General features: G+C 50.6%; 2 protein-coding genes across 2 annotated transcripts; one reads left to right on the top strand and one right to left on the bottom strand.

Annotated features, from left to right (window-relative positions):
- Nucleotides 1-1,727: 1,727 nt before the first annotated feature.
- syt15 (synaptotagmin XV) lies at nucleotides 1,728-17,597 on the bottom strand. The gene is made up of 11 exons (XM_072703801.1): nucleotides 17,467-17,597; nucleotides 12,887-13,797; nucleotides 12,689-12,767; nucleotides 7,706-12,592; nucleotides 7,445-7,619; nucleotides 7,111-7,253; nucleotides 6,359-6,651; nucleotides 4,369-4,539; nucleotides 4,152-4,266; nucleotides 3,390-3,572; nucleotides 1,728-3,225 (listed from the first exon to the last, which is right to left on the bottom strand). Exons 4-11 carry the CDS (start codon nucleotides 7,866-7,868, stop codon nucleotides 3,011-3,013), a joined length of 1,458 nt encoding a protein of 485 aa, XP_072559902.1. The 5' UTR covers nucleotides 7,869-12,592; nucleotides 12,689-12,767; nucleotides 12,887-13,797; nucleotides 17,467-17,597; the 3' UTR covers nucleotides 1,728-3,010.
- Nucleotides 14,201-17,514, top strand: LOC111848349 (elastase-1). Its single transcript, XM_072703803.1, has 6 exons — nucleotides 14,201-14,357; nucleotides 15,598-15,707; nucleotides 15,970-16,064; nucleotides 16,153-16,433; nucleotides 16,647-16,810; nucleotides 17,335-17,514. The coding sequence occupies exons 1-6, from the start codon at nucleotides 14,261-14,263 to the stop codon at nucleotides 17,512-17,514; spliced, it is 927 nt and encodes a 308-aa protein (XP_072559904.1). The 5' UTR covers nucleotides 14,201-14,260.
- Nucleotides 17,598-22,907: the final 5,310 nt, after the last annotated feature.

Genomic DNA, 22,907 nt, shown 5'->3' on the forward strand with positions numbered 1-22,907 from the left:
GCTGGCAACCCTGCAGGATGGCAGTGAGTGGAGTGCCACCCCGTGGTCTGTTGTGGAATTGCATGGATCTACATATGAACAGTTAGCCTAGCACACGTCACGCCCGCACACGGAGCACTGTGAGGAAACTACCTGCATAAGACCCCAGCTGCTGAGAGAATCACGGAGCTCATGGCAGGTCGGGGCACCCTTTGCCTGCCGGGTTAGGATTCGGGTGGTGGTGGCATTTCCTGGCCGTCAGCTGCAGGACAGGAAGTAGACAGGGTATCTCACCGCTAGGTCCATACACACAGGGTCCAGTAAAGTCTCATGTATCACTGCAGCCGTCTCGGAAAACACTGCGTCTGTTCGGGTCTTGACTGTGGTGGCCTGGGAGAGTCCTGAAGGTCAGCAGCCTGAACAGACGGAGAGACTCTAATCCGTATTTTAGCCACAGGTCAGATTAGCTTTAGCCATATTACACCCCCCCCCCCCCACCCCCCCACCCCTGCCAGCCCCACGGTCAGCTGAAGGTCTTTCACAGATAGGCTGTCTTTGCCAAGCTATGAATATTATATTCTTAAATAATTCTGGCTTTCATATTTATATAATGCATACCTTCACACAGATACCATTTCACTGGGGCGCATAACTGACCCCCAACCTGTGTCTGTCACTGTTGGAGCGCTAAGAAGTTTGTGCTTGTGCATTTATATTTGTTTCCAGCAGAGGGAGCAGCTGAGTGCATCGCAGCGAGTGGGATTCTGTGCACGCTGGCACAGATGCTGAGGACAAGGGGCCCCCTCACGCTACAGGCGGCCCAGCTAGTTGCTGACCTGAGCGGGCATGGTAAGGGGAGGGGCTAGGAGGGGTAACCAATGAAGAAACCATGACCAGATACATATGGGTTCAGTACCTGGACTGGATTTGAACTTCTTCCCTAAAGAACATTTACTAAGTAAAATGTAAGCTGCAAGCTATTCAGGTAGCTGTTTAAAAGCATCGATTTTAATATAAAAGGACATAGGTTCAAGTCCCACAAGCGCTAAACAACTAGCAGGGACATTGAACTGCAGAAAGCTGTGGCTGTCAGCGCAGGTCGGTGAGCTCCCCCTGGTGGACGCCAATTGAAAAGCAGCATTACACGTCCCTGCAGCCTTTGTGAGAGAGCACTGCATCAAGGCGGGACTGGCACCGACTCTCCTGGGACTGCTGCCATGCGGAGACCAGCAACTGCTGCTGCACGTCATCCGGGCCCTGGGCAGGATCTGCCTGGGTGACTGTGAGTCACTGCACGGCTGGTACCCCTGGTCTTTTCCATAGATAGAAACTATAAGTATAAACCCTCACAGTCAACAACCAAGGATGCCTGCAAGCGGAAAACCACACTGTAACATGAATGATTAGGCTTCAGTCTCACATCACAAATCTATTTCTGTATTTCAGCTCTCATAACAGTGATATGCTTCCCTTCAGTCTTACAGGAAAAGGGTTTTTCATGCATCAGTCACTATAAAAAACAGGAATTTAAATGCGTGTCTTGTGTGGCTAATTGGTATTCCGCTAAATGGCATCTGCATTAAATACTCAGGGACCCCCCCCCCTCAGACAGTCTTTGTTTTTGCTCCCTGCCAGTCAGTCAACATTTTTGTTGAAATAGTTTTTTGCAAAAACGGGGCAGGTCCGGGGCTCCCCGAAGAACGTGCTGAGTTCCTTTGCTAAGGTTAGAGAGATGATTATATTTCTGAAGCTCAGCATAAATCCATCCAGCTGAAGCCATTTTGCCCGGATCTCGTAGACGTCCAGCAGGAGCTGCTGGTGCGGGGCGGAGCGCTCCCCTCGCTGGTGGAGACCATGCAGACAATCCCAGAGAACCCCCTGCTGGTGCAGGCCTGCCTGCAAGCACTGTGCAGCCTGGCAGGTATGGGCGAGGATGGGGGCTTGGTGACGCACTGGAACAGGGTGGGTAGCCTTGGGGGTGATGAGTGTGTGTACTGGGGTCTGCAATGCAGCCCACATGCCCTGCTGTCCATGGTGATGGTTGTGACGCTAAACCAGTGCCTGCGGGGTCACCACTCAGTCGCTGTGGAAAGGCTTCAAAGATGCTCGCCCACAGTCTGGAGCTCCCAGGCCAGTCGGGCCCCCCCCCCACACTCTTCCTTCATACCCAGAGGTGTCTGCTCCAGGTCCGGCAGGTCCGGCATCTGGAACGCTCCCAGGTTCAGCAGTCTGCGGTCCAGAATGTTCCACACCTTGTTGTGACCTAGAGGCCTGGGAGAGGCCAGAGGTCACCACTCAGAGATGCTGCAGTTTCAGGTTGGAATCAGCTACCGGCAACAGGAAGTGGAGAAATAACGTCATCAGAGGTGTCCTTTCAGCCGAAAACCAGAAAAACACTGAAAAGGCCCCCAAACATCAGACTGAAAGGGGACATTACATCCAGGTAGCTGTCTGATAGCAGGTCATCGGGTGCAGACCATTTCCACTGGAGTTCACACGTGGTGGGGAGCTGACACCACAAAGTCTCAAAAAAGACCAAAATGACCAGACAGTCTCAGCAGGAAGAAGCTGACTGGGCTGTTTTTGCTTGCATTTTATTTTAAAAGTTTTAACAGTTTATAATTTTGTATACTAATTGTTAATTCTACAAAATATACGATTACATTGTCAACTGTACTTCAATTCACAATTTTTAAATGACTTTATTGCTGAATACAGTTTATTCCTGGAGGACATGACTGGAGGACTGCCAGGACAAACATACTGTTTTTGTGTTTTTCTTTGTTAAAGTGAATTTAATCTTGCCGTTTGGTTGATACATGCACCTGATGGTACAGAAAGCCATTTTTTACAGCTTGTTGAAAAGTTAGTTTGTGATTTCTGTCATAAGCCTGCCACACGCAGCATTTTAAAATCTAACAAAGTGAGTACACTGGGGCTCAAGACATGACAATGTCATTTGTAACTGTAAGCTTCTCTCGGTGACCAAGCGGCCATATTGGGCCGTATGTCTGGTCTGTGAGGGATGGCATTACTCTGACATTTCGATCTCTTTCTCCGTGCTGCCTGATGTGGGGCTGGGGGTGGTATCTGCAGTCAGGGGGTGTGGTCTCTGCCAGGGGGCAGGGCCAAGACCATGCCATTTCCTGACCAGCTCCTCGGGCTTGCTGGTCATTTCACTCCAGTGCTCCAGCTCTCTGCCGCGGGCGTACATGAAGGGGCCAATCACTACCAGGCCCATGGAGCCTGTCAGGGGTACAGGAGGTGTACAATTAATGAGCTGGTTCAGGTCTGAAATGTGTTACAGTATTTTAGAAATGATAGTGTTTGTGATTTGATGTCAGTGTGTGATGTCACATTGTTACACAGAGGGCTCCGTATGTGATGTCACTGTGTCATGTGATACTTACAGAGCCCTCCTATGGAGGCCTGTAGCACCTCTAGACTCAGGCAGGCCTCATCCAGGTGCTTGGGGGGTAGCTTGAAGGAAAGCCTCTCGCAGAAGGTGGGGTCTGCACCCCCCCTCACGGCTGCTGTCCTCTTGCGGGTTACCACCTGAGTGTGGATCTGCAGCGTCACCTGAATGCACATGCCTGTCCAGAGCACACGGGGCCCGGATCAGTACCAGAGCACACGGGGCCCGGATCAGTACCAGAGCACATGGGCCCGGATCAGTACCAGAGCACACGGGGCCCGGATCAGTACCAGAGCACACGGGGCCCGGATCAGTACCAGAGCACACGGGCCAAGATAAGTACCAGAGCACACGGGCCCAGATAAGTACCAGAGCACACGGGGCCCGGATCAGTACCAGAGCACACGGGCCCAGATAAGTACCAGAGCACACGGGCCCAGATAAGTACCAGAGCACACGGGGCCTGGATCAGTACCAGAGCACACGGGCCCAGATAAGTACCAGAGCACACGGGCCCAGATAAGTACCAGAGCACACGGGGCCCGGATCTGTACCAGAGCACACGGGCCCTGGATCAGTACCAGAGCACACGGGGCCCGGATCAGTACCGGAACTGTAGGGTACCCTGGGCCCAGCACTTACTGAGCTTCTGGTTGTCGAGCAGAGGTGGATCTGTGAAAAACTCCAATCATTCAGTAACATAAACCCTAGAAACTCCTTGATCCGTCTCCGCTTCCCTTGGAGCCTGGTTACCCACCTGGATCGCCGTGGAACCCGCGCAGTCCCCGCGCTCTCAGCACCATCACCGTCAGCCGCTGCAGGGGCGGGCTGTAGTTCAGGGACACCTGAATGTCACCGTGTTCGGAGCAGGGCTGTGCGAGGGCAGTGAGGGGGGAGGGCATCACAGCCTGTCTATCAGCCCATCATGTACCACTCCCGGGCCGATGTCGCCCTCTGCTGACCGCTGGCTGTACCTGATCGTTGTCAGTCTCCACATCCCTCCACAGCGCCCGGCCTGTGTGGTCTCGCAGAGCCCACTCTTTCAGGGGGTACAGGACCCTGCCCTCCAGATGGTGCTTCTTCAGGCCGTCCACACTGAAGAGGGACAGGCACAGCGTGCACTGGTCCAGGCGCTCGCTTGACACCTGCAGAGACAAGGTGCAAATGGCTATTTACTAGGGATGAGCGAGTACAGCATTATCTGTATCTGTATCCGTATCTGTTAACCATATGAATTATCTGTATCTGTAGCTGTACTCGGAATGGGCGGGGCCTAACCCGGAAGTGGGCGGGGTTTGACCTGGAAGTGGGTCGGGTTGTCTTTAAATGGGTGGGGCTTTAACCGGTATGTTATTTTAAGCATGCAATTGATATGGGTTGATCAGAAATTGTTATATTTATTGCTGATTAAAAAACTATTTACATGACAGCATCAGCATTGAGCTTCAGATCAGTGGTTTTGATCACGATAACAAACGAACTATATACAGAACAAGTTTTGCAACAATGAATACAACACATGCGGTTGCAATTATGAAGTAAAATGTAATGAACAAGAGTTTTCATCTCAACATAACTTTCTTTTTTTAACTTTTAATTTTTTTATGATCAGTGTGATTTCTTTTTTTTTGGTTCTTTTTAATTTTTTTTATTTCCACACCAGGTATGTGTGAGTGTGTGTGAGTGAGTGAGTGAGTGAGTAAGAGAGAGACAGAGAGAGAAAGAGAGGGGGGGGGGGGGGGAGTGTGTGTGTGTTTGTGTGTGTAGCTTAATTTGTAATATTAATTATACCACAACTACCTTTATTTTTTTTTATAAAATACAGCAAGAAAGTGTCAGACACTCAGTGCGTGAAGTAAAAAAAAAACTGGTTAGAGCCAGCTGACGGTTTAAAAAAGAAAAAAAAAACTCCGACAGGCAGAGACGCGAGTCGCATTCTACAAACAAACCTGAAGCTGAAGAAACCCTAAACGTTAACGGAAAAAAACCCGCGATCCTGAGTGACTGAGGGAGCGACAGAGAGAGAGAGAGCGCTGTTCTCTTCTCTTCTCAGTGTTCTGTGTGTGAGTGAGCAGAGCGGGACACAGCAACACAATAAATCTGTATGTGTGTAGGGGAGGGGCGCTGTGACTAGTCTATCACAGAACGCAGACGCAGTCAGCTACCCAATGAGCATTTTTATTCAATCCGAGCACAGATATTGACTTGTATTACTCGTATGATACTCGTACTCGTCAAAAGTGCGTTATCCGTACCGGATACTCGTTTCAGCCGAGTATCCGGCTCAACTCTACTATTTACCATAGCCATGGTCGGCTATTTACCTAGGTGGTTACCTAGCCTAGGTAGGCTATTTAGGCTATGGTAGGCTATTTACCTACCATACTCTAACCCTATCTATCTACCATACTCTAACCTTACATGCCTGCCATACTCTAACCCTATCTACCTACCACATTCTAGCTGTGTGAGCCTTTTGACCAAACCATTCTGGACCACTGAGAAGCATCATATTTAATATTATGACAATCTGAATGACATGCACTTTCATTTACTCTTTATAAAAATACTAGTGAATGTTGCCAAAATGTTACGTGGGTAACTATATGGTCATTGTCTGTTTTTACCACTAGACGGAGACAAACAAAGGTCTCCAGTGGTCTCGGGGCAGACAATTTCATTGGCTGTATGTCGATGAAGGCTGCTCTAAAACTAGCAGTTTATCACAGTTAACTGGTTACTTTTCTGCCACAGTGAGAACTGCTGCAGGTGGCAATTTCATGCTATAGGACAGTGTTTGTCAACCCGGTCCTTGGGGACTGGGTACAGGTGTTGCTGCAGGGGACTGTCTGCCCAGCAGATGCTGCTCTCAGGATGGAATGCCCCCCCGCCCCCCCCCCCCCACTGAGGTGTCATGGCTGTAAAGTCCCAGTTGGGCCCAGCTTCCACAGAATGAGGACTCGCCTGGAAGACAAAGCTGTCTCTGAAGGTGGGGTCGCAGCCCCTCTGCCGGGCCTTGGCCTGGTGCCGGCGTCGACCTTCAGGCAACAGCTGCAGCTTGAGCAGCGTGCCGCCGGACTGGCAGCGGGGCGGCAGATTGGCAGCGCGGAGCACGGACACCAGGAGCTGCTCCGCATCGGGTCGGTACGCAACGCTGAAACACAGCTGCACCGACCCACCAGCAGGGGGCGGCCCTTCGCTGGGCTCCGCTGGCACCTGGTACAGGTGCGGCTGCAGTCTCCCCAAAGGGAAGGAGGCTGTGGAGCAACAGGAAGGAGGTGAGTGAGAATGAGGGGCAGGGGAGGATAAAGCAGGAAATTCACAAACATCAACATCACAGCAAACAATAAAGCCGTCCATCATCTCCTGTAAGCACATACCCAGCACAGTCTGCATGTTCTTAGACGGCGGGAGGATCCTGGAGCAGCCAGATGAATCCAGACAATCATGAATGTGCAAATGCCAGCCCACAACTGTGCCTCTCCCACCCATAAATTGAATAATTGATTGTCTTTTTACGTCTCCCTCAACTTGCTCCTTGTAGAGTAAGCGGTCTGTGAAGGGCAGCCAACTGTTGGGGTGCCCAGGGAGCTGGAGGTTAAGGGCCTTGCTCAAGGACCCGCAGATGTGCTGAGGCTGGGTTTGAACTGGCGACCTTCTGATTACAGGCACACAGGCTTAACCCACTGATCCACACACGCCCCCCTGGCACCTACCCCCCATGGCAAAGAATCCGTGCTGACTGAGGGTACCTGACCAGCCTCTCTCCGCCTCCTCACCCCCGTCCTGCCCCCCCGTGCCAGAATGAGTGCATCCTTTAACGCTGCGCAGCACCTGGAAGGGGATGTCCCCCAGCCGGCTGGAGAGACCAATCAGAATGTTTAGTCACACAGTGGCTACTTCTACCTTCATGGCTTTTAACCTAGAGATTTGTAACCATTGATTTACAGGTCAAAAAGTGTCATGAATGTGCCAAGCGGGGAGGGAAGTGAGGGAATCTGTGGTCCGATCCTAAAATGACAGGACACACAAACGCAGCCCAATACTCACCGCATGCCCAGCCTTACAGGAGTGGTGTGTCCTGAGGTGTCCGACCCCGGAGCGAGGAGCTCTCGGTGGCACCCCTGCACTCGCCGTCTCCTCCACAGGATGTAAGCTGCGACTCCCAGGAGGAGCAGGAGAAACACTCCTGCTACCAGGCCTCCAGCCAGCAGCGCCACTGGGACTGACCACAAGGGGGCGATCAGCACAAATAGTTTCCCACAAAGCACGTCAGACATCATTAGACAGTTTTCATGGATCTATCCTTACCAGCCATCAAAGCCTGTGTCTCCCGCCCCCAGCACTTAGTAGAGTGGATGGTGAGTACAGCTTCTCTAGTGTCCAGAAGGTGCGTTTTCCTGTGACCCGCAGATGGAATCTTCTGGACCAGGTTGTCCACAGGTGCAATTTCACCTTGAAAGTTCAACTTCATCTGCTGCTTGATTTGGTCTGAGGCTTGAAGCTGCTGTGGTCCATCTAGACCTTTAACAAGCTGGAATCTCACTGTTAGCTCTCGCTACCGTTCCAGAAGCTTCTGTAACGTTTCCTGCCAGTAGTAGGTGTAACCCTTCTGGAAATCCCCACGGGAAGTTAGGCCAGCGTGTTTGTTTGCTGGCTGCCCCTCGCATCACCCCCAGCTGTAGGATTCCCATGGATCCCGGTCAAGGCTAAGCTTTCTTACCCAAGTTTTTCAGACCTGTGACTATCAGTGTCGATATATGTGTTTAACTGCGCATCAACCAGCCACCACTGGGGGGCAGTATGTAAAGAGAAGCGTTTTATTATACAGTGATTTGTAAAGCTCACGAGTCTATGCTCTATGTAATGCTGGCCACCGACAAATGACATTGAGGTTAAGGATGTGAGCTCAAAGACAACAGCAGCTCCATGCTGGGATGGGAACCTGTGCTCTCCCTCTAAGCAGAGCCAATCGGGGCGAGATCCCATAGCACCAGGAAGGCATGAATGGTGATTGATGGACCCTCATTAACAGATGCTCGTTCTGTGTCCTCCTCATTTTGCCTGAGAAGGAATAGACAGATGTTTGCTGTTGCTGTGTGGATTTCAAATGTGTGTGGACCTACACTGAGGAGATCTCTCTCAGAAGGACAGGCGGGATAGTCAGTGAGCAAAGAGGTAAGAGCTGAAAGACAAGCTCGACTGTAGAGGCCTTCATAAAAGCCGCTCTGGTCACATGGGCAGTGAGGCTTTTGGCCCCGCCCACCTCTCTCTTTTTGTCTGAAGTGATGGATTAAGCTTGATGCTTTCTGGGAGAGAAATAATGTGTGACAAGTGTGGGGAAAACACTGCGCTCTCCTGTCAGGACCTGTTGGTCTCTTACCGTTTCTTTTCAGGTACATGTGAGGTTTCATTTCAGGTACATGTGAGGCTAAGTCACCGTTTTATTTCATTTCAGGTACATGTGAGGCTTTAAAACACTCTTTCATTTCAGGTACATGTGAGGCTAAGTCACTGTTTCATTTCAGGTACATGTGAGGCTAAGTCACCGTTTCATTTAATTTCAGGTACATGTGAGGCTTTAAAACACTCTTTCATTTCAGGTACATGTGAGGCTAAGTCACCGTTTCATTTCATTTCAGGTACATGTGAGGCTTTAAAACACTCTTTCATTTCAGGTACATGTGAGGCTAAGTCACCGTTTCATTTCATTTCAGGTACATGTGAGGCTTTAAAACACTCTTTCATTTCAGGTACATGTGAGGCTTTAAAACACTCTTTCATTTCAGGTACATGTGAGGCTTCATTTCAGGTACATGTGAGGCTAAGCCAAGCAGCTGTATGAAAACTGTTGCCACTGAGGACAAACCACAGCAATGCAACTTTACGCTGAAATAAAGGCTAATAGCTGAAATGCCCAAATCTCCCTGAGAGTGTCACTATTTCACAGATTATCCTTTAAACAATTTTTTGCTTCCCAAAATGTGTGTAACCCTTTCAGGACTATGTGGTTTATTCAAACAGGGCTAACCAAAGGCTAGTGGTTTAGTAAAGAAAAGAAGCAGATGTGTCACTGTGTGCTCTGTCTGTAACGAATGCATTTCATTTCCACCCTGCAGACGTCCTCCTCTGTTTACATAAATGGACAGTTTAGTTCTGAGATCATCTGCTGGTACCTAAGTCAAAGAGCAGAAACATTACGTTCTACAACACATGGTTGGTCAGGTTCATCAATCCCACAGTGTTTCCTAAGAGGAAGCAATGATGGAAACCAGGAAAGCAAATAAGAAAGCTGCTCTTCTCTCCCTCTCTCTTCCTGTCCTTCTCTCCCTTTGTCTCTCCCTCTTCCTGTTCCTCTCTCATTGTCTCTCCCTCCTTCTGTCCCTCTCTCTCTCCCTCTTCCGGTCCTTCTCTCCCTCTGTCTCTCCCTCTTCCAGTCCTCCTCTCATTGTCTCTCCCTCTTCCTCTCACTGTCTCTCCCTCTTCCACTTTCTCCCTGTTTTTCCTTCTTCTTTCTCTCTCTCTTCCTGTCCCCTTCTTCCTCAGGCACCTACCCCATGCATACATGCCTCCCCACCAGCCTTTGGGAGGCCCCGCCCACCTGAATACATCTCAAAGCTGATAATCGGATGACAGCGACTTAAACTGACTCCAAGGGATCTTCAGTGTGGGCAGCAGAAGGTCAAGCAGCAGGTAGAGCATAAAGGAGGGGGTGTGGTCATACAGGGGAGGGGGGGGTAGGCAGCTTCCTATGAGAGGAAAGAGACAACTTCAACCCTGAGGCAAAGACGGAACCCCGAGCGAGACGAAAGACAAGGACAAGCGAAGGAGACACAGATCCAGCACCGGACTTGGCAGGTAGTGCTGGCACACGGGTAAGGTGAGACGGGCGAGCATGGCACGGTGAGGGTAAGGTGAGACGGGTGAGCATGGCACGGTGAGGGTAAGGTGAGACGGGTGAGCATGGCACGGTGAGGGTAAGGTGAGACGGGTGAGCATGGCACGGTGAGGGTAAGGTGAGACGGGTGAGCATGGCACGGTGAGGGTAAGGTGAGACGGGTGAGCATGGCACGGTGAGGGTAAGGTGAGACGGGTGAGCATGGCACGGTGAGGGTAAGGTGAGACGGGTGAGCATGGCATGGTGAGGGTAAGGTGAGACGGGTGAGCATGGCACGGTGAGGGTAAGGTGAGACGGGTGAGCATGGCACGGTGAGGGTAAGGTGAGACGGGTGAGCATGGCACGGTGAGGGTAAGGTGAGACGGGTGAGCATGGCACGGTGAGGGTAAGGTGAGACGGGTGAGCATGGCACGGTGAGGGTAAGGTGAGACGGGTGAGCATGGCACAGTGAGGGGGGGCTTTAACCTTCCGAAAAGCATATTTTAAATAAAGCCGTACAGCAGCACCGTTACTGCCAGCATCACTGCTATGAAATCAGGGACCTTTATTCAAAGAATTAAAATATTTGATTTGTTGATGTATATCTTTCAACAATGCTATATAGAAATGATACTGTTCATAATGTTATATCTTACATTTTCTCTAATATTTAAAAATTAACTTCTGATTAATTTACCACACATTATTGTTTTGTGACTTTGAGTACCTGATAACAGGTTTGGTTCTCTTGCTTACCTGTCGGGACAAGAAAACAATTCAGAGAAAAACAACACACAGCTGCACCCTAACAGCTTCACCCATTAGGTCAGCAGAACGCTTCAGGGTTAGAAGCCTGTCCAAAGGTATAACAACTGAACCCCCCTCCACTATTACTTGAAAGGTTAGTTGTTTGTTTAGGAAAACACTGCAGTAATCACTGCAGCAATCCATAACTGCCCAGTCCAACAGGCAAGGGGAGAGCAATCCCATAATCCCGAGGGGCTAGAGTACACTGGTCTAAATCCAGCCTGATCCGATCATCACTGGAAGCAAAGAAACTTGGTATAGTGGTACCTGACATCATCCTCCCAGGAGAATAAGCGTACAAGTTCGGGAAATGACCATCCTGCATAAAGTTCAATTATTAAATTTAATTAAATTATCCCCGTCCAGGCCTCCAATCAGCATGTCTGCCATTTCCCAGCAGGTCGCATGGTGTCCAACGAGTGCCACATGGGGTCCGATGAGCGCCACATGGCTGACAGTGGGCGGCGCATGAGCTCCGATGAGCACCGCATGTCTGACATTGGGCGGCGCATGGGCTCCGATGAGCGCCGCATGGCTGACAGTGGGCACCGCATGGGCTCCGATGAGCGCCGCATGGCTGACAGTGGGCGGCGCATGGGCTCCGATGAGCGCCGCATGACTGACAGTGGGCGGCGCATGGGCTCCGATGAGCGCCGCATGGCTGACAGTGGGCGGCGCATGGGCTCCGACAGCTCTGAGGATGAGCGCTGGCTCCCCATTCTGCCCCTGTCCAAAAGCTCCATGGAGGTGGCAGCCAGCCGATACCGTCGGGCAGAGCTGATACCATCTGGGCCGGAGTTGCCCAAGAGTATCAGCACCGCTGTCTGCTCCCATGGGGGTGAGGGGGCCGACACTTGTCCTCCCTCAGGGGGCAGGGCCTGCAGCCCCCACACCTACGAGGGGTGTGTCTCACCTGGTCCTGATGGGAGGACCACTGCCCCCCTCTGTGGAGAACCAGGAACGTCCAATGAAGGTGGCTCCAAGATGAGCTGTGCTACCAGGCGAGGCCCAGGCTTTGTTCAGCTGCAGGCCGCGAGGACATGGCCCTGCAGTGGACCCATACCCTCTGCCCTCCGTGCATCTTCCATCAGCGACCCCGCATTTGACACCAAGCTGAAGAAGTGCCACCGTCACCATGCCGACCTCCCTGACCTGCGACCGGACCGCACATGCAGGGAGGCCGAAACCATGACCACCCGTGCAGAGCTGAGGGACGTGGGGGTGCAGACTGTGACCCCTGTGGGGAGGGTCGCAGGCTGGGGGTTCCCGGTGAAGGATGTGGTATGGGACGAGCATGGGGGCCCGCTGGACCCCACAGAGCTGAACCGGTCCATCCGGAACCATCTGGAGCTGCAGGTCGCTGAGGCCACCGGCAGCTGTGAGGGTGATCCTGACAGACAGGAAACACCAGCGCCCACACAGGCCTGGTCTCGGCGGACGGGGGGGCGACTGAAGCTATTTGCCTGCTGCATCCGACCCAGTACGATGGCAGACTGAGAGAGGAACCCAGCCATCTGCTCAGAAGATGCCAGATACAAACAGATGACCAAGAGTGTCACCAGAAGGTGGACCATGTCATGCCAGCGCACTGCCCTGATAGGCTCTCTCACCTGGAGTAACCCCAGGTGATGGGCTGTTTGATGGTGATGCACTGCTCTGATTGGCTATCCCACCAAGGCAGTCAGGGAACTGTTAACACACAAAATCAAAAAGTGTAACTAGATCTGGATAAAAAAATGGCCCAGGAGCAAAAATACCCTTTGCCCATAGAGAAATCACATTATTACATCATTAATCAATCAGCTTACCAGATTACCGCAGCCTGGTGTTGCACTGAACTGGGCCAGGTTAAGATAAGATAAGCTGAACTTTGTTAATCCTGCGAAGGGAAAGTTCAGTGTTACAGCAGCAGTTATAGACAGGATCAGACAATATGAACAACATGAGCACAGTATGGAAGGACAAAAATATATAAATAAATAGAATGGACTCTATGCACTCACCTGAATGGCAGCCATGGTCTAAGGCAGGGGTGTCAAACTCATTTTAGGGTGAGGGCCGGATGAGAAGAAAATGTGACCATGTGCGGGCCGAATTTATTATTATTTTTTTTTAATCATAGTGCATCAAATTACAACAAATGCACTATATTCTGTAAAACTGCATTTAACAAGTCCTCAGGAACTGTTCATTAACACTCATTCCTTTTTAATACTACTACTACTAATAATAATGAGGATAATAAAAAAGATTTGATATTTAATACTATTGTTCAAATCATCCCGCGGGCCGTATTGGACACCATAGTGGGCCGTATTCGGCCCGCGGGCCGTATGTTTGACACCCCTGGTCTAAGGCCTGGGACTGTGCTGTATGAAGCGAGGAGTGTCAGACTGTGTAAACATGGGCTGTGGTTTTAGGTTCAGGGAGGAGACATGGCATAAGAATGATAGCAATAATAATTATAATAAACACCAAAACATTAAACACTAAAAGGTACAAGAGCGGGTCCGCATTCCCCAGAAGGTAAACTGCACTCATAAAAACCCTCTGGCAGTGTTCTGTGTGACGCTCTGACCGGCAGATACAGGCAGGAAACGCTGTTGGCCGCTTTGAGGCGAGCGCGGGCATCCCAGCAGGCCGCTGTGCACGAAGAGCGCTGACCGCCCCGCGACTGGAATGCTGATGTCAGGACAGCCACACTGGCTGCACACACGTACTGGGGACGGAAACACACGTGACGACAGTCCGGAGAGTAAATACCAAATGCCGGCTCAGCGAAATGGCAGATGTGTCTGTCCCCTGCTGGACACATCTGTAGGAGATTTGCAGTTGAGATTTTATAGCAATAGTAAGATAATTATTAAACTACTGCACCAATTAATGATCAGGTAAGATGGACATATTGAACTTGACACTGGGGATTTTTTCTGTTGCTTCAGTAAGGCAATCTGCCCCCACCCAGCATGAATGAGGAGGGTGGTGTGATTACAGGGGGGGGCATGGGCTGGTTGGGAGGGGAGGGCCCAGCACTTTCCAGGCCTGGCAAGGCTTAAAAGTGCTGATGGGGAGGCAGGAGGCCGGAAGCCTGCAGTGCGGCAGGCCTTTGTGGGGCCCCTTTGTTCACCAGCGTGTGAGCGGATAAAGCGCCGCCCCCAGCACCCGGCCAGGCACTCGGGACCATGGCTGCCTGGACCCTGCTGAGCCTCGCTCTGCTGCTGCCTGTGTCACGGTGCTCCGGCCCCGAGTGCCACCAGCAGGGCGGAGTCCTCCACCTCGGTGAGTGACTGAGCGCATGCAAAGCTCCCCGGACATTCCTCTCCCTCCCTCTCCCTAACCCTAACCCTCCCTCTCTCTAACCCCAAACCTTCCTCTCCCTCCCTCTCTCTAACCCCAAACCTTCCTCTTCCTCCCTCTTTCTCTCTAACCCCAAACCTTCCTCTCCCTCCCTCTCTCTAACCCCAAACCTTCCTCTTCCTCCCTCTCTCTCTCTAACCCCAAACCTTCCTCTTCCTCCCTCTCTCTCTCTAACCCCAAACCTTCCTCTTCCTCCCTCTTTCTCTCTAACCCCAAACCTTCCTCTTCCTCCCTCTCTCTCTAACCCCAAACCTTCCTCTCCCTCCCTCTCTAACCCCAAACCTTCCTCTCCCTCCCTCTCTAACCCCAAACCTTCCTCTCCCTCCCTCTCTCTAACCCCAAACCTTCCTCTCCCTCCCTCTCTCTAACCCCAAACCTTCCTCTCCCTCCCTCTCTCTAACCCCAAACCTTCCTCTTCCTCCCTCTCTCTAACCCCAAACCTTCCTCTTCCTCCCTCTTTCTCTCTAACCCCAAACCTTCCTCTCCCTCCCTCTTTAACCCCAAACCTTCCTCTCCCTCCCTCTCTCTAACCCCACACCTTCCTCCCTCTCTCTAACCCTAATCCTTCCTCTTCCTCCCTCTCTCTCTCTCTGCATTCCCTCCATTGTCTCCCCATTCGGATTAATCTCTTCTTCTCACATGCCCGTGATAAATCTTTTTTTGTGATAAGCAAAAAGCACGACTAGCTCTCTCAGCGTGACATTTTCACACACTGATTATCTGTTGATTTGCCATGATGTTTTTATTTATAGCTGCTTTCACAGCCGCACTTGGCTGCCTTATTTTGTTTTACTCGCTGTGGTAACGGTCACAGTGGGATTTGGCCACAGCCACCTGCTGGCCTCATGCACTTATAAAAACAGCATAGCAGAGTAACAGACCCCATCAGCAACACGGACGTCAATCCCTCAGTACACAGGCAGTCCGGCCACAGGCCGAAGAAGGACCATGCAGACCCATCCGAACTGCGCCACCTTAACTGCGTCTGTGTGCCAGTGACTGATGTGCTAATATTTGAATGTTGACACAAAGATAATTGCGGTCTAAACACAAATACCACCTGAAGAATATGAATTAATTTAGAAGCAAACCTTCAGTACAGAGATACAATGTTTCAGAATGTTTCCACTGAAACTGAAAATCACTCTGACGCCCCCTGCAGACTGGCCTGAGAACTGCGGGCTCGCGCACTTCAGCCCTACGGTGGCCGAGCGCATCGTGTCCGGCAGGGAGGCCCGCCCCCACTCCTGGCCGTGGCAGGTGTCATTGCAGGTGACGATCCTGGACACCCCCTCGACCCCTCCAGGAAAACTCCTTTACAGCCACATTCAGGGGGCACTGTGTGGCTCAGTGGGTTCAGGCGCTGTGCCTCTGATCAGAAGGTTGCCAGTTTAAATCCCAGCGTTGCCGAAGTGATGTCACAGCACCTATTGTCTGCTAAATAAATTAAATGTAAATGTACAGAGATGTTATCTACTCTAAAGTGACCTTCTTCCTGTCGAAAGCGCTAATCTCCAGTGTGGCTGGTGCACAGGTCCGCCCCAGGGGGAGTAAGACCTACGCCCACGTGTGTGGCGGCACTCTCATCCACAAGGACTGGGTTCTGACAGCGGCGCACTGCTTTCAGAAGTAAGAGCGATTCCTCTGGGCGTTCATACGCGGTGGTCATTTGCCACAGAGCCCAGGCGGCCGCCTTAAACGAGCGTCTCTCCGGCAGGGGAAAGGCAGAGGATCCGGGCAGCTGGCGTATCGCTCTGGGCAAACACCGGCTACGGCGGGCGGAGGCCAGCGAGCGCACGGTCCCCGTGCGCCACATCTACCGCCACGAGCGCTTCCTTTACCCGGCGCTGGGGGAGCTCGACTACGACATCGCGCTCGTCAGGGCCGGCGCAGAGATGCGGCCCAGCGAATACGTGGGTTACGCGTGTCTCCCGCGGAAAGAGAGCACCCCGCAGGCAGGGCACTACTGCTGGGTGACAGGCTGGGGGGACACGCGAGGTGAGACACGTGGGGGGACAGCGCCCGGTGATCACATGACCACATGGAAGCTAAAACATGGCAGCCCCCCATGCATAAAGCTCTTTGAGTCTCATTACTTACAATGGATATTTAAGATTGTTGTCTAATGTTGAATGTCTCTTTATACTCATGTGTCCAGGTAACCATGCATTTCGCTGCACATTGTATGGAGTATAACTGTTTGTCATGCAGGCGGAAAGGAGAACGTCACCCTGGCCGAGGCCCTCAATCAGGCCCGCCTGCCCATCATTGACTTCAACACCTGCAAGCAGAAGAAGTTCTGGGGAGACCGTGTGCGCGACTCCATGATCTGCGCTGGCTTCCGCCACACGGAGGGCCCTCCGGCTGCCTGTCAGGTGAGTTTGACTGTTATGACACCGCCCCCTTCTGGTGGGAGGTCGACAGACCTTACCACGTCAGGGAATCTGCCGGCATATTACAGTGCACTTAACTTTCGCTTGTTAACCTGCCTTTCCATTCAGTACTTTGAGGCAGTAACTGATGCATATTTACCCCAAAACCATAGTATTTACCCATCTCTGAATCACTGACCTACTTCCATACGGTGCCCTGCAAAAGTATTGAAAAGCCTTTTTCAGTTTTTGATTTTCATTAAAAGGTTTGCTGATGAGTAATTGATTTTGACTTTACTGAGAGAATATGAGTAGACAATAAAAATATGGACAGGAAGAATATGTGTGTCATTTGTAATTCAGACACATTTGGGGGATGGAGGGTGGTTCACTGTATTCAATGCAAAGCAGATGTTTGGTTTTAACCCCAGGAAGGACCTGATCTCCCATAATTAAATGCATCATACTCAATGGCTGCGCTGTGCTTGACTTGGTTGCAAACCCCCCTCCCCTCCCCTCACCCCCAGGGAGACTCAGGTGGCCCCCTGCTCTGCAGGCGTGGTCACGGTCGCTGGGAAGTTCACGGCGTCGTCAGCTTTGGCCCAGTTGGCTGTGCGGCGGAGAACAAGCCCAGCGTCTTCACCCGCACTGCCGCCTACCTGCCCTGGCTGGAAGCCACCCGCTTCAGAGACGTCTTCCTGCACTGACCACGGGCTTCCGGCACCTTTCGGATTAGCCACTCGATCCGGACAGGCGGGGGACCCCGTCGGTCAACATCAGAGGAGCAGATGTCACCTTCCAGCAACCCCCCCCCCCAATACCGCCTTTAGCTGTTCTGTAATCAATCCCATGAAGGACCGGTCCCACAGCGTGGTCGAAGGCCAGCCTCCAGCTCACGTCCAGGGAACGTTTCTGGTTACAAGGTTACTGGGCCAAGGTTCCTGCAGCATGGCGTCTCCATAGGCTGCAAACAGACCATCTGCAGAATCCTTTTCACAGTGCTGTGGGCGGGGCTTATGGTACGGACACCCCCATCATTTCACCAGCCAATCAGCAGCTCAGGAAATCTATCACTCATGTAAGCGGTCCAGTGTTCTGGGCACAGGAGCTGTATGATCCATGTCACCACACGTTACCACAGAAAAATAAATGAATGTATGAATAAAGTGCACGGGTTTTGTGATGTAATTACTTGGTAACAGGTTTAATTTTAAATCTTAAATTATCTACAAACTGTATTAACTAGGAATACCTGTATACCATATTAACTAGGAATACAGATTTCATTTCATCTGCAAGTATTTCGTATTAGAATATGAAAATAAAAATATATATCCGCTTACAACCTGTTTCAACTATGAAAATCTGGTTACAGAATAGCTGTAGGGTGCTTTTAACCGTTTTAACTTAGAGGCACAATATGTTATTATTATTATATTATATTGGGGGGGGGGGGGGGGGGTCCAGCAGCATTACGAAGAACTGCCCAGCAGTTTGACAATCCCAAACAAAAGGTTTCGCTCAGGCTGCCGAATGCGCCTCTCAACGCCGAACTCGTTCCACAGCTTTGACTCCATGTCACATTCGGTTAACTAAAGCAAATATATGTCCAAAGAGTACAAAGTCGGTGCATTAAAAGCAGTTATGCTGATGCCTGCCACGATGTTTTCCCGTTAACATATTTAAACCTGCTTGGAGTTTACTGGCCTCACCTCAGCATTCCTGTCGTATTCCGTAATTCGTGGTCGTAAAACATCGACACTTCCTGCCGCACTGCCTTTACGACAGCATCGCCCGCCACACGGCTCCAGAGAGACAGAAACATCTGGCTGGTGGGCGGATCTAGGGGGCGCGCCTGAGCCTTTTCTACTGTCACTAGAACGCGGGACGTGGGCTGTGTCCGACGGGGCAAATAACTGAGATACAGCGCATAGTTTAACGTGTCAGTCATTTTGGAGTTGTGCCCAAACTTAGATTTCCTATTCTGAACAGTCCAAAAGTCTTCCAAGTTGACAGAAGGTCAAAGAACTAAACCAGTTTTCCCCAAACAAAATTTCCTGGAGTAAAAAAATCCACTAGTTGCTGCGAAAATGAGTACATCCACAAGGTGGCAGCAAAACAAAGCGAGTCGGTGGACTGCACTGAACAATCTGGTCTATAAATGCATGTATGCGAGGATAATATTTACTAAATTATAGTAAATATTAAGATTTTGTTCCCGTGAGGATGGAAAAATAGAGGGATTTTTATTGATTAATTTCCATGTAACTACACACTTGCAAATAATAAATAGGTTATATATTGTAGCTTATATGCTATAATATAAAGGTTGGAAGTCCCTCTTTTCCCCATTAAATAGGTAGATCTCTGTCAGACGTTCAGCTACGAGAACGTCTCCTCACGATACGTGTCTTTTCCAACTCAGGACCTTTCAGATTTTTTCTCACAGATTTCAGTGGCGCTCTTTGCATCGACCTTGTCAGATTCTGTTTTTTTCCCAAACCCAAAAACACGTACATATCATCATGCAAATACAGATATTTCAGCATCTTGCAACATTAAAAAGCAAAGCCATCAGAACGAGCTCTAGTCTTTTCTCCCCTAGTGCAATCCTGAGAGTAAGGCAGTTCTGTCACAGCTTCACAGGAAAAAAATATTACATGGTTAACACAACCTATCTGACACTTTTCGTATATATGGAACATATTTCATAGCCACATACATGCCGAAATGTGACTCATTCAAACAGCCTCACTGGAGAGAAGTGTGTCATTTACGGGTACAACAGCAGAACCCGTGCCAGATCTAGATTCCGCAGCCTCCAGCAGGTCCTCGATTCCTCGGCCACCTGCCACCTCGGGCTGCCTGGTAAGTTTCAGGCTTGTTGGGGCTCTGGGGAGGTGGACCACTGAAGGAATTCACTGTGTCTGTGTGAAGAAAGGAGGTCCTCATTTGAATTCAGCCTTTGTCACTTCGGGGTAGGAGGGTTGGCTGCGAGGGAGGCTGATGTTTGGGCCATGAAGTGAAGCGATAAAGTTCAGACTTCCTGGCATGCACGCTAAATTAGCCAGGCTTTCAGGGCTAGCAGAACTAACCCACTGTTCCTCCGCAGAAAAAAAAAAACCACTCCATTCAGGCAGGAGGGTGGACGGCCTCCCCAGGGCCTCTGACAACCAACTGTGAGCCAATGAATGGATCCTGAGGGCTTCCTCAGAAAACAACTACAGTGGGAGGCAGCAATGATGTCATTTTCTGCCTTTTTTCCGCTCTTCTCTCTCCCATTTCATTTAAACCCATCGTTATTAAGGACTTCTCATATATGCCCCCCCATCCAAAAAAATGCACCCCAGCAAGGGCCTGTTTCCGTGGAGATGTAAAGAGCTGTGCTGCAAGGCTTCTGTTCTCTTTTAAAGCATACTGGGCAGGATGAGAGGGGTAGGTGTGTGTGTATGGTGGGGGTGGGGGGGGGGGGGGGAGGAGTAGGCCTCCTCTGTGGGATTTTGGGCAGCTTATAAAACAAATTTGTAATCCTTCACACTTCACTTGAATCCTTCCCGTACAAAAGGGTTGCAAGTCTTGATTTCCCCGCCCTACCCCCCCCAGGGGGTCTGGCTCAGGCTGCCGAAAGCCCTTCCGCCACAATGGAGACAGCAGAAATGGCAAAACGCGTTATAGTGACCCGCTCTGTTTGCGTACATTACACAGGCATGCGAGAGGTGTATCAGTGAAGCGATTAATGTTCTGCATGTATCCAAAATGCAAACGCTGTTGTTAATCACACATACTACATGCTGCCATCTGCTTCTACTCTGACGGCATTCGCTGATATATTGTCAGACATTTCATAGTGAGATCACTGTTTTCATCCCGCAAGGAGTCTCATGACTTGTTCATCACGTCCATAAACGCGCATTTTCATTTTCGTCACGTGCAGACGGGATAATAAAAGAGGAAGCTTTGCTTTCTTACTCACCAGAAGGAAATTAGCCTTGAATAACAACGGCATTAATGAAACAGAGAGGAATCCCCAACTGGGTTCGTTAAATAGACTCGAGCACCTTTCCTGGTCGTCTACAAAACCATGGTCCCCAGCTTCCTTCTTGGGGTAGTTTTTGATTAATTTGTGCTCAATGTAATGGACCAATTTAAGTTTCAGACTTTCGAAGTACATACCTGAATCATGTGGGCATCAGTGCGGATAGTTACTGACAACAGTGAGCATCAACTGAAGGCTGTGAGTTTGAATCATGAGTCCTCTGCCATTAGGTCACAGTGTATTTCACAGTTTGGTGAGGGGGGGTGTAACAGAGGCCCCTTTGTCTGTGTGAAGTCTGGGCTATTCGTACTACCCCCGCCCCTCCCACTGCGCTCGCTTCAGAATTGTTCGGTTTCAGTCAGACACGACACCGACTCCTTGATTTTTATCTGGCTTCGAGCTACAGTTTTTTGGGAGGCGAGAACTCGATGTGGATTTGATGTTGACGTGTTTAGCAGATGCCTTTGTCCAAAGAAATGTATGAGTGTGGAAGATTATACACAGCAGGCAGACGGCTGTCAGGGAGCCGTCATGGGATCCTCCTGCCTCATCTGAGCTTTCCTGCAAAATGCCAGGAAATGAAGACCAGTCACCACACAAAGAGAAAATGGCAATTCGTGAGAACCTGAAGTTTGCAGGGGGTGCCATTGAGCAGGGCCTCCCTGAGATGTCATGTGACCCTTTTAGCACTAGGGGTATGATGAAGAGCGAGTTCACTGGCATTGATTGGTGGGATATCAGATGTCACAGCTTCAGTGCTCTGTTGACATTTCCTACTTGGGACCCTGGAGCCACAATGTAGATGTTCCAGAAGCCAGGAGATCATCAAATATCATCAAACACATAACAAAACCAGGACTATACCCAGACATTAACATTAGGCTAACGCTGGTAGAGACCAGAGTGAGACCAGACCAGCACTTTCAGAAGCTTTGCCGTTCTGACCCGGATATTTCCCCTGTTTACATCAGAGTGTGAATTCCCAGCTTACCAGCTCACCGGCTTGCATGCCGATGCACCGTGACGGAGACTCCACGCCATCAAGGAGCAGTGGAATCTATCAGCATTCCGCTGATGTGAGCGAGATGCCGACCTTTCAAACCCCAGCTGTACGTTCCAGACACGACCTCATATTAGCAAAGTAAACACTTTTATAAAGAGGTGGAAATGTGCCGATAAGTTTCATGTGATTTAGAACCTTTGCATAAAAAACACACTGAGAAGCACAATTATAACCAGGAGAAATCTGGACAATCACACATAATCACACAATAACTTTCCACAATTTCCAGAGGGATTAATGTACTGGGTTCCTGCTCCCCAATAACCAGTCAAGTCTTCAATCATGAGGTGACCAGCTTGCCACGCGCCCCCCCACCCCACCACCACCCATCACATGCAAATGTAAGGAAAAATAATATTTCATCTTGATTGATTCCTGCTGAGGGGTGAAATCTGTTCCCTAATGTGTCTGGCCCCCTGTGGAGGGAGGGGAGGGGTAGAGACAGGGAGAGGGGTAGGGAGATGGTGGCAGTGGGGAGGTTCTGGTGTGAGCCTCCACGTGGCCTGCAGCTCATTTCCCTGAAAGGCAGGCCTTTGCGTGTGGGGGATATGCAGTCACATGCGGAGACCAAACAGAAAACACAGTTAGTGAGGACCGTGAGGATTGGCTCGCCACGCCTCCAACCAGGCCTATTAGAACTGCTCGTTATGCATATTAATGAGATTATTTGTAGTACTAGATTATTTCTAGCATATAAAATGTGGTGGCGGCTTTGATGGCCGGTAGGGCCCCTCCTCCGTCTCTGCGGTGCCCCCCTCCCCTCCCGGCACAGGCTGGTGTGACGTCCCATCAGGTGACTTCCTGCGAACAGCACGGGGGGATCCCCGCGGAGAGTCGCTCTCAACGTCGTCTCAGTGGGACGCCGGCATCGTCGCTCCGGAATCACCGGCAAGCCAAAGGAATGAGTTCTAGGAAATGATCTCTGAAGCATCCCGTCCTCTCTCAGCCGAATGGACGTCATGGAGACGGTGCTTCCGGAGTGAAAGGGGCTGTTTCCTGCT

Source organism: Paramormyrops kingsleyae, chromosome 20 (assembly GCF_048594095.1).
Source record: "Paramormyrops kingsleyae isolate MSU_618 chromosome 20, PKINGS_0.4, whole genome shotgun sequence".
Classification (NCBI taxonomy): Eukaryota; Metazoa; Chordata; class Actinopteri; order Osteoglossiformes; family Mormyridae; genus Paramormyrops; species Paramormyrops kingsleyae.

What these genes read in the sequence shown, in the direction of transcription:
- syt15 (XM_072703801.1), bottom strand. Translation starts at nt 7,868, where the DNA reads ATGAAGTTGAACTTTCAAGGTGAAATTGCACCTGTGGACAACCTGGTC. An exon ending in TGGAGACTGACAACGATCAG is followed by an intron (nt 4,267 to 4,368) that starts GTACAGCCAGCG and finishes GCCCTCGCACAG; the next exon opens with CCCTGCTCCGAACACGGTGA. An exon ending in CGGGTTCCACGGCGATCCAG is followed by an intron (nt 3,573 to 4,151) that starts GTGGGTAACCAG and finishes TGCTCTGGACAG; the next exon opens with GCATGTGCATTCAGGTGACG.
- LOC111848349 (XM_072703803.1), top strand. Translation starts at nt 14,261, where the DNA reads ATGGCTGCCTGGACCCTGCTGAGCCTCGCTCTGCTGCTGCCTGTGTCA. An exon ending in CGTGGCAGGTGTCATTGCAG is followed by an intron (nt 15,708 to 15,969) that starts GTGACGATCCTG and finishes GCTGGTGCACAG; the next exon opens with GTCCGCCCCAGGGGGAGTAA. An exon ending in GCCCTCCGGCTGCCTGTCAG is followed by an intron (nt 16,811 to 17,334) that starts GTGAGTTTGACT and finishes CCTCACCCCCAG; the next exon opens with GGAGACTCAGGTGGCCCCCT.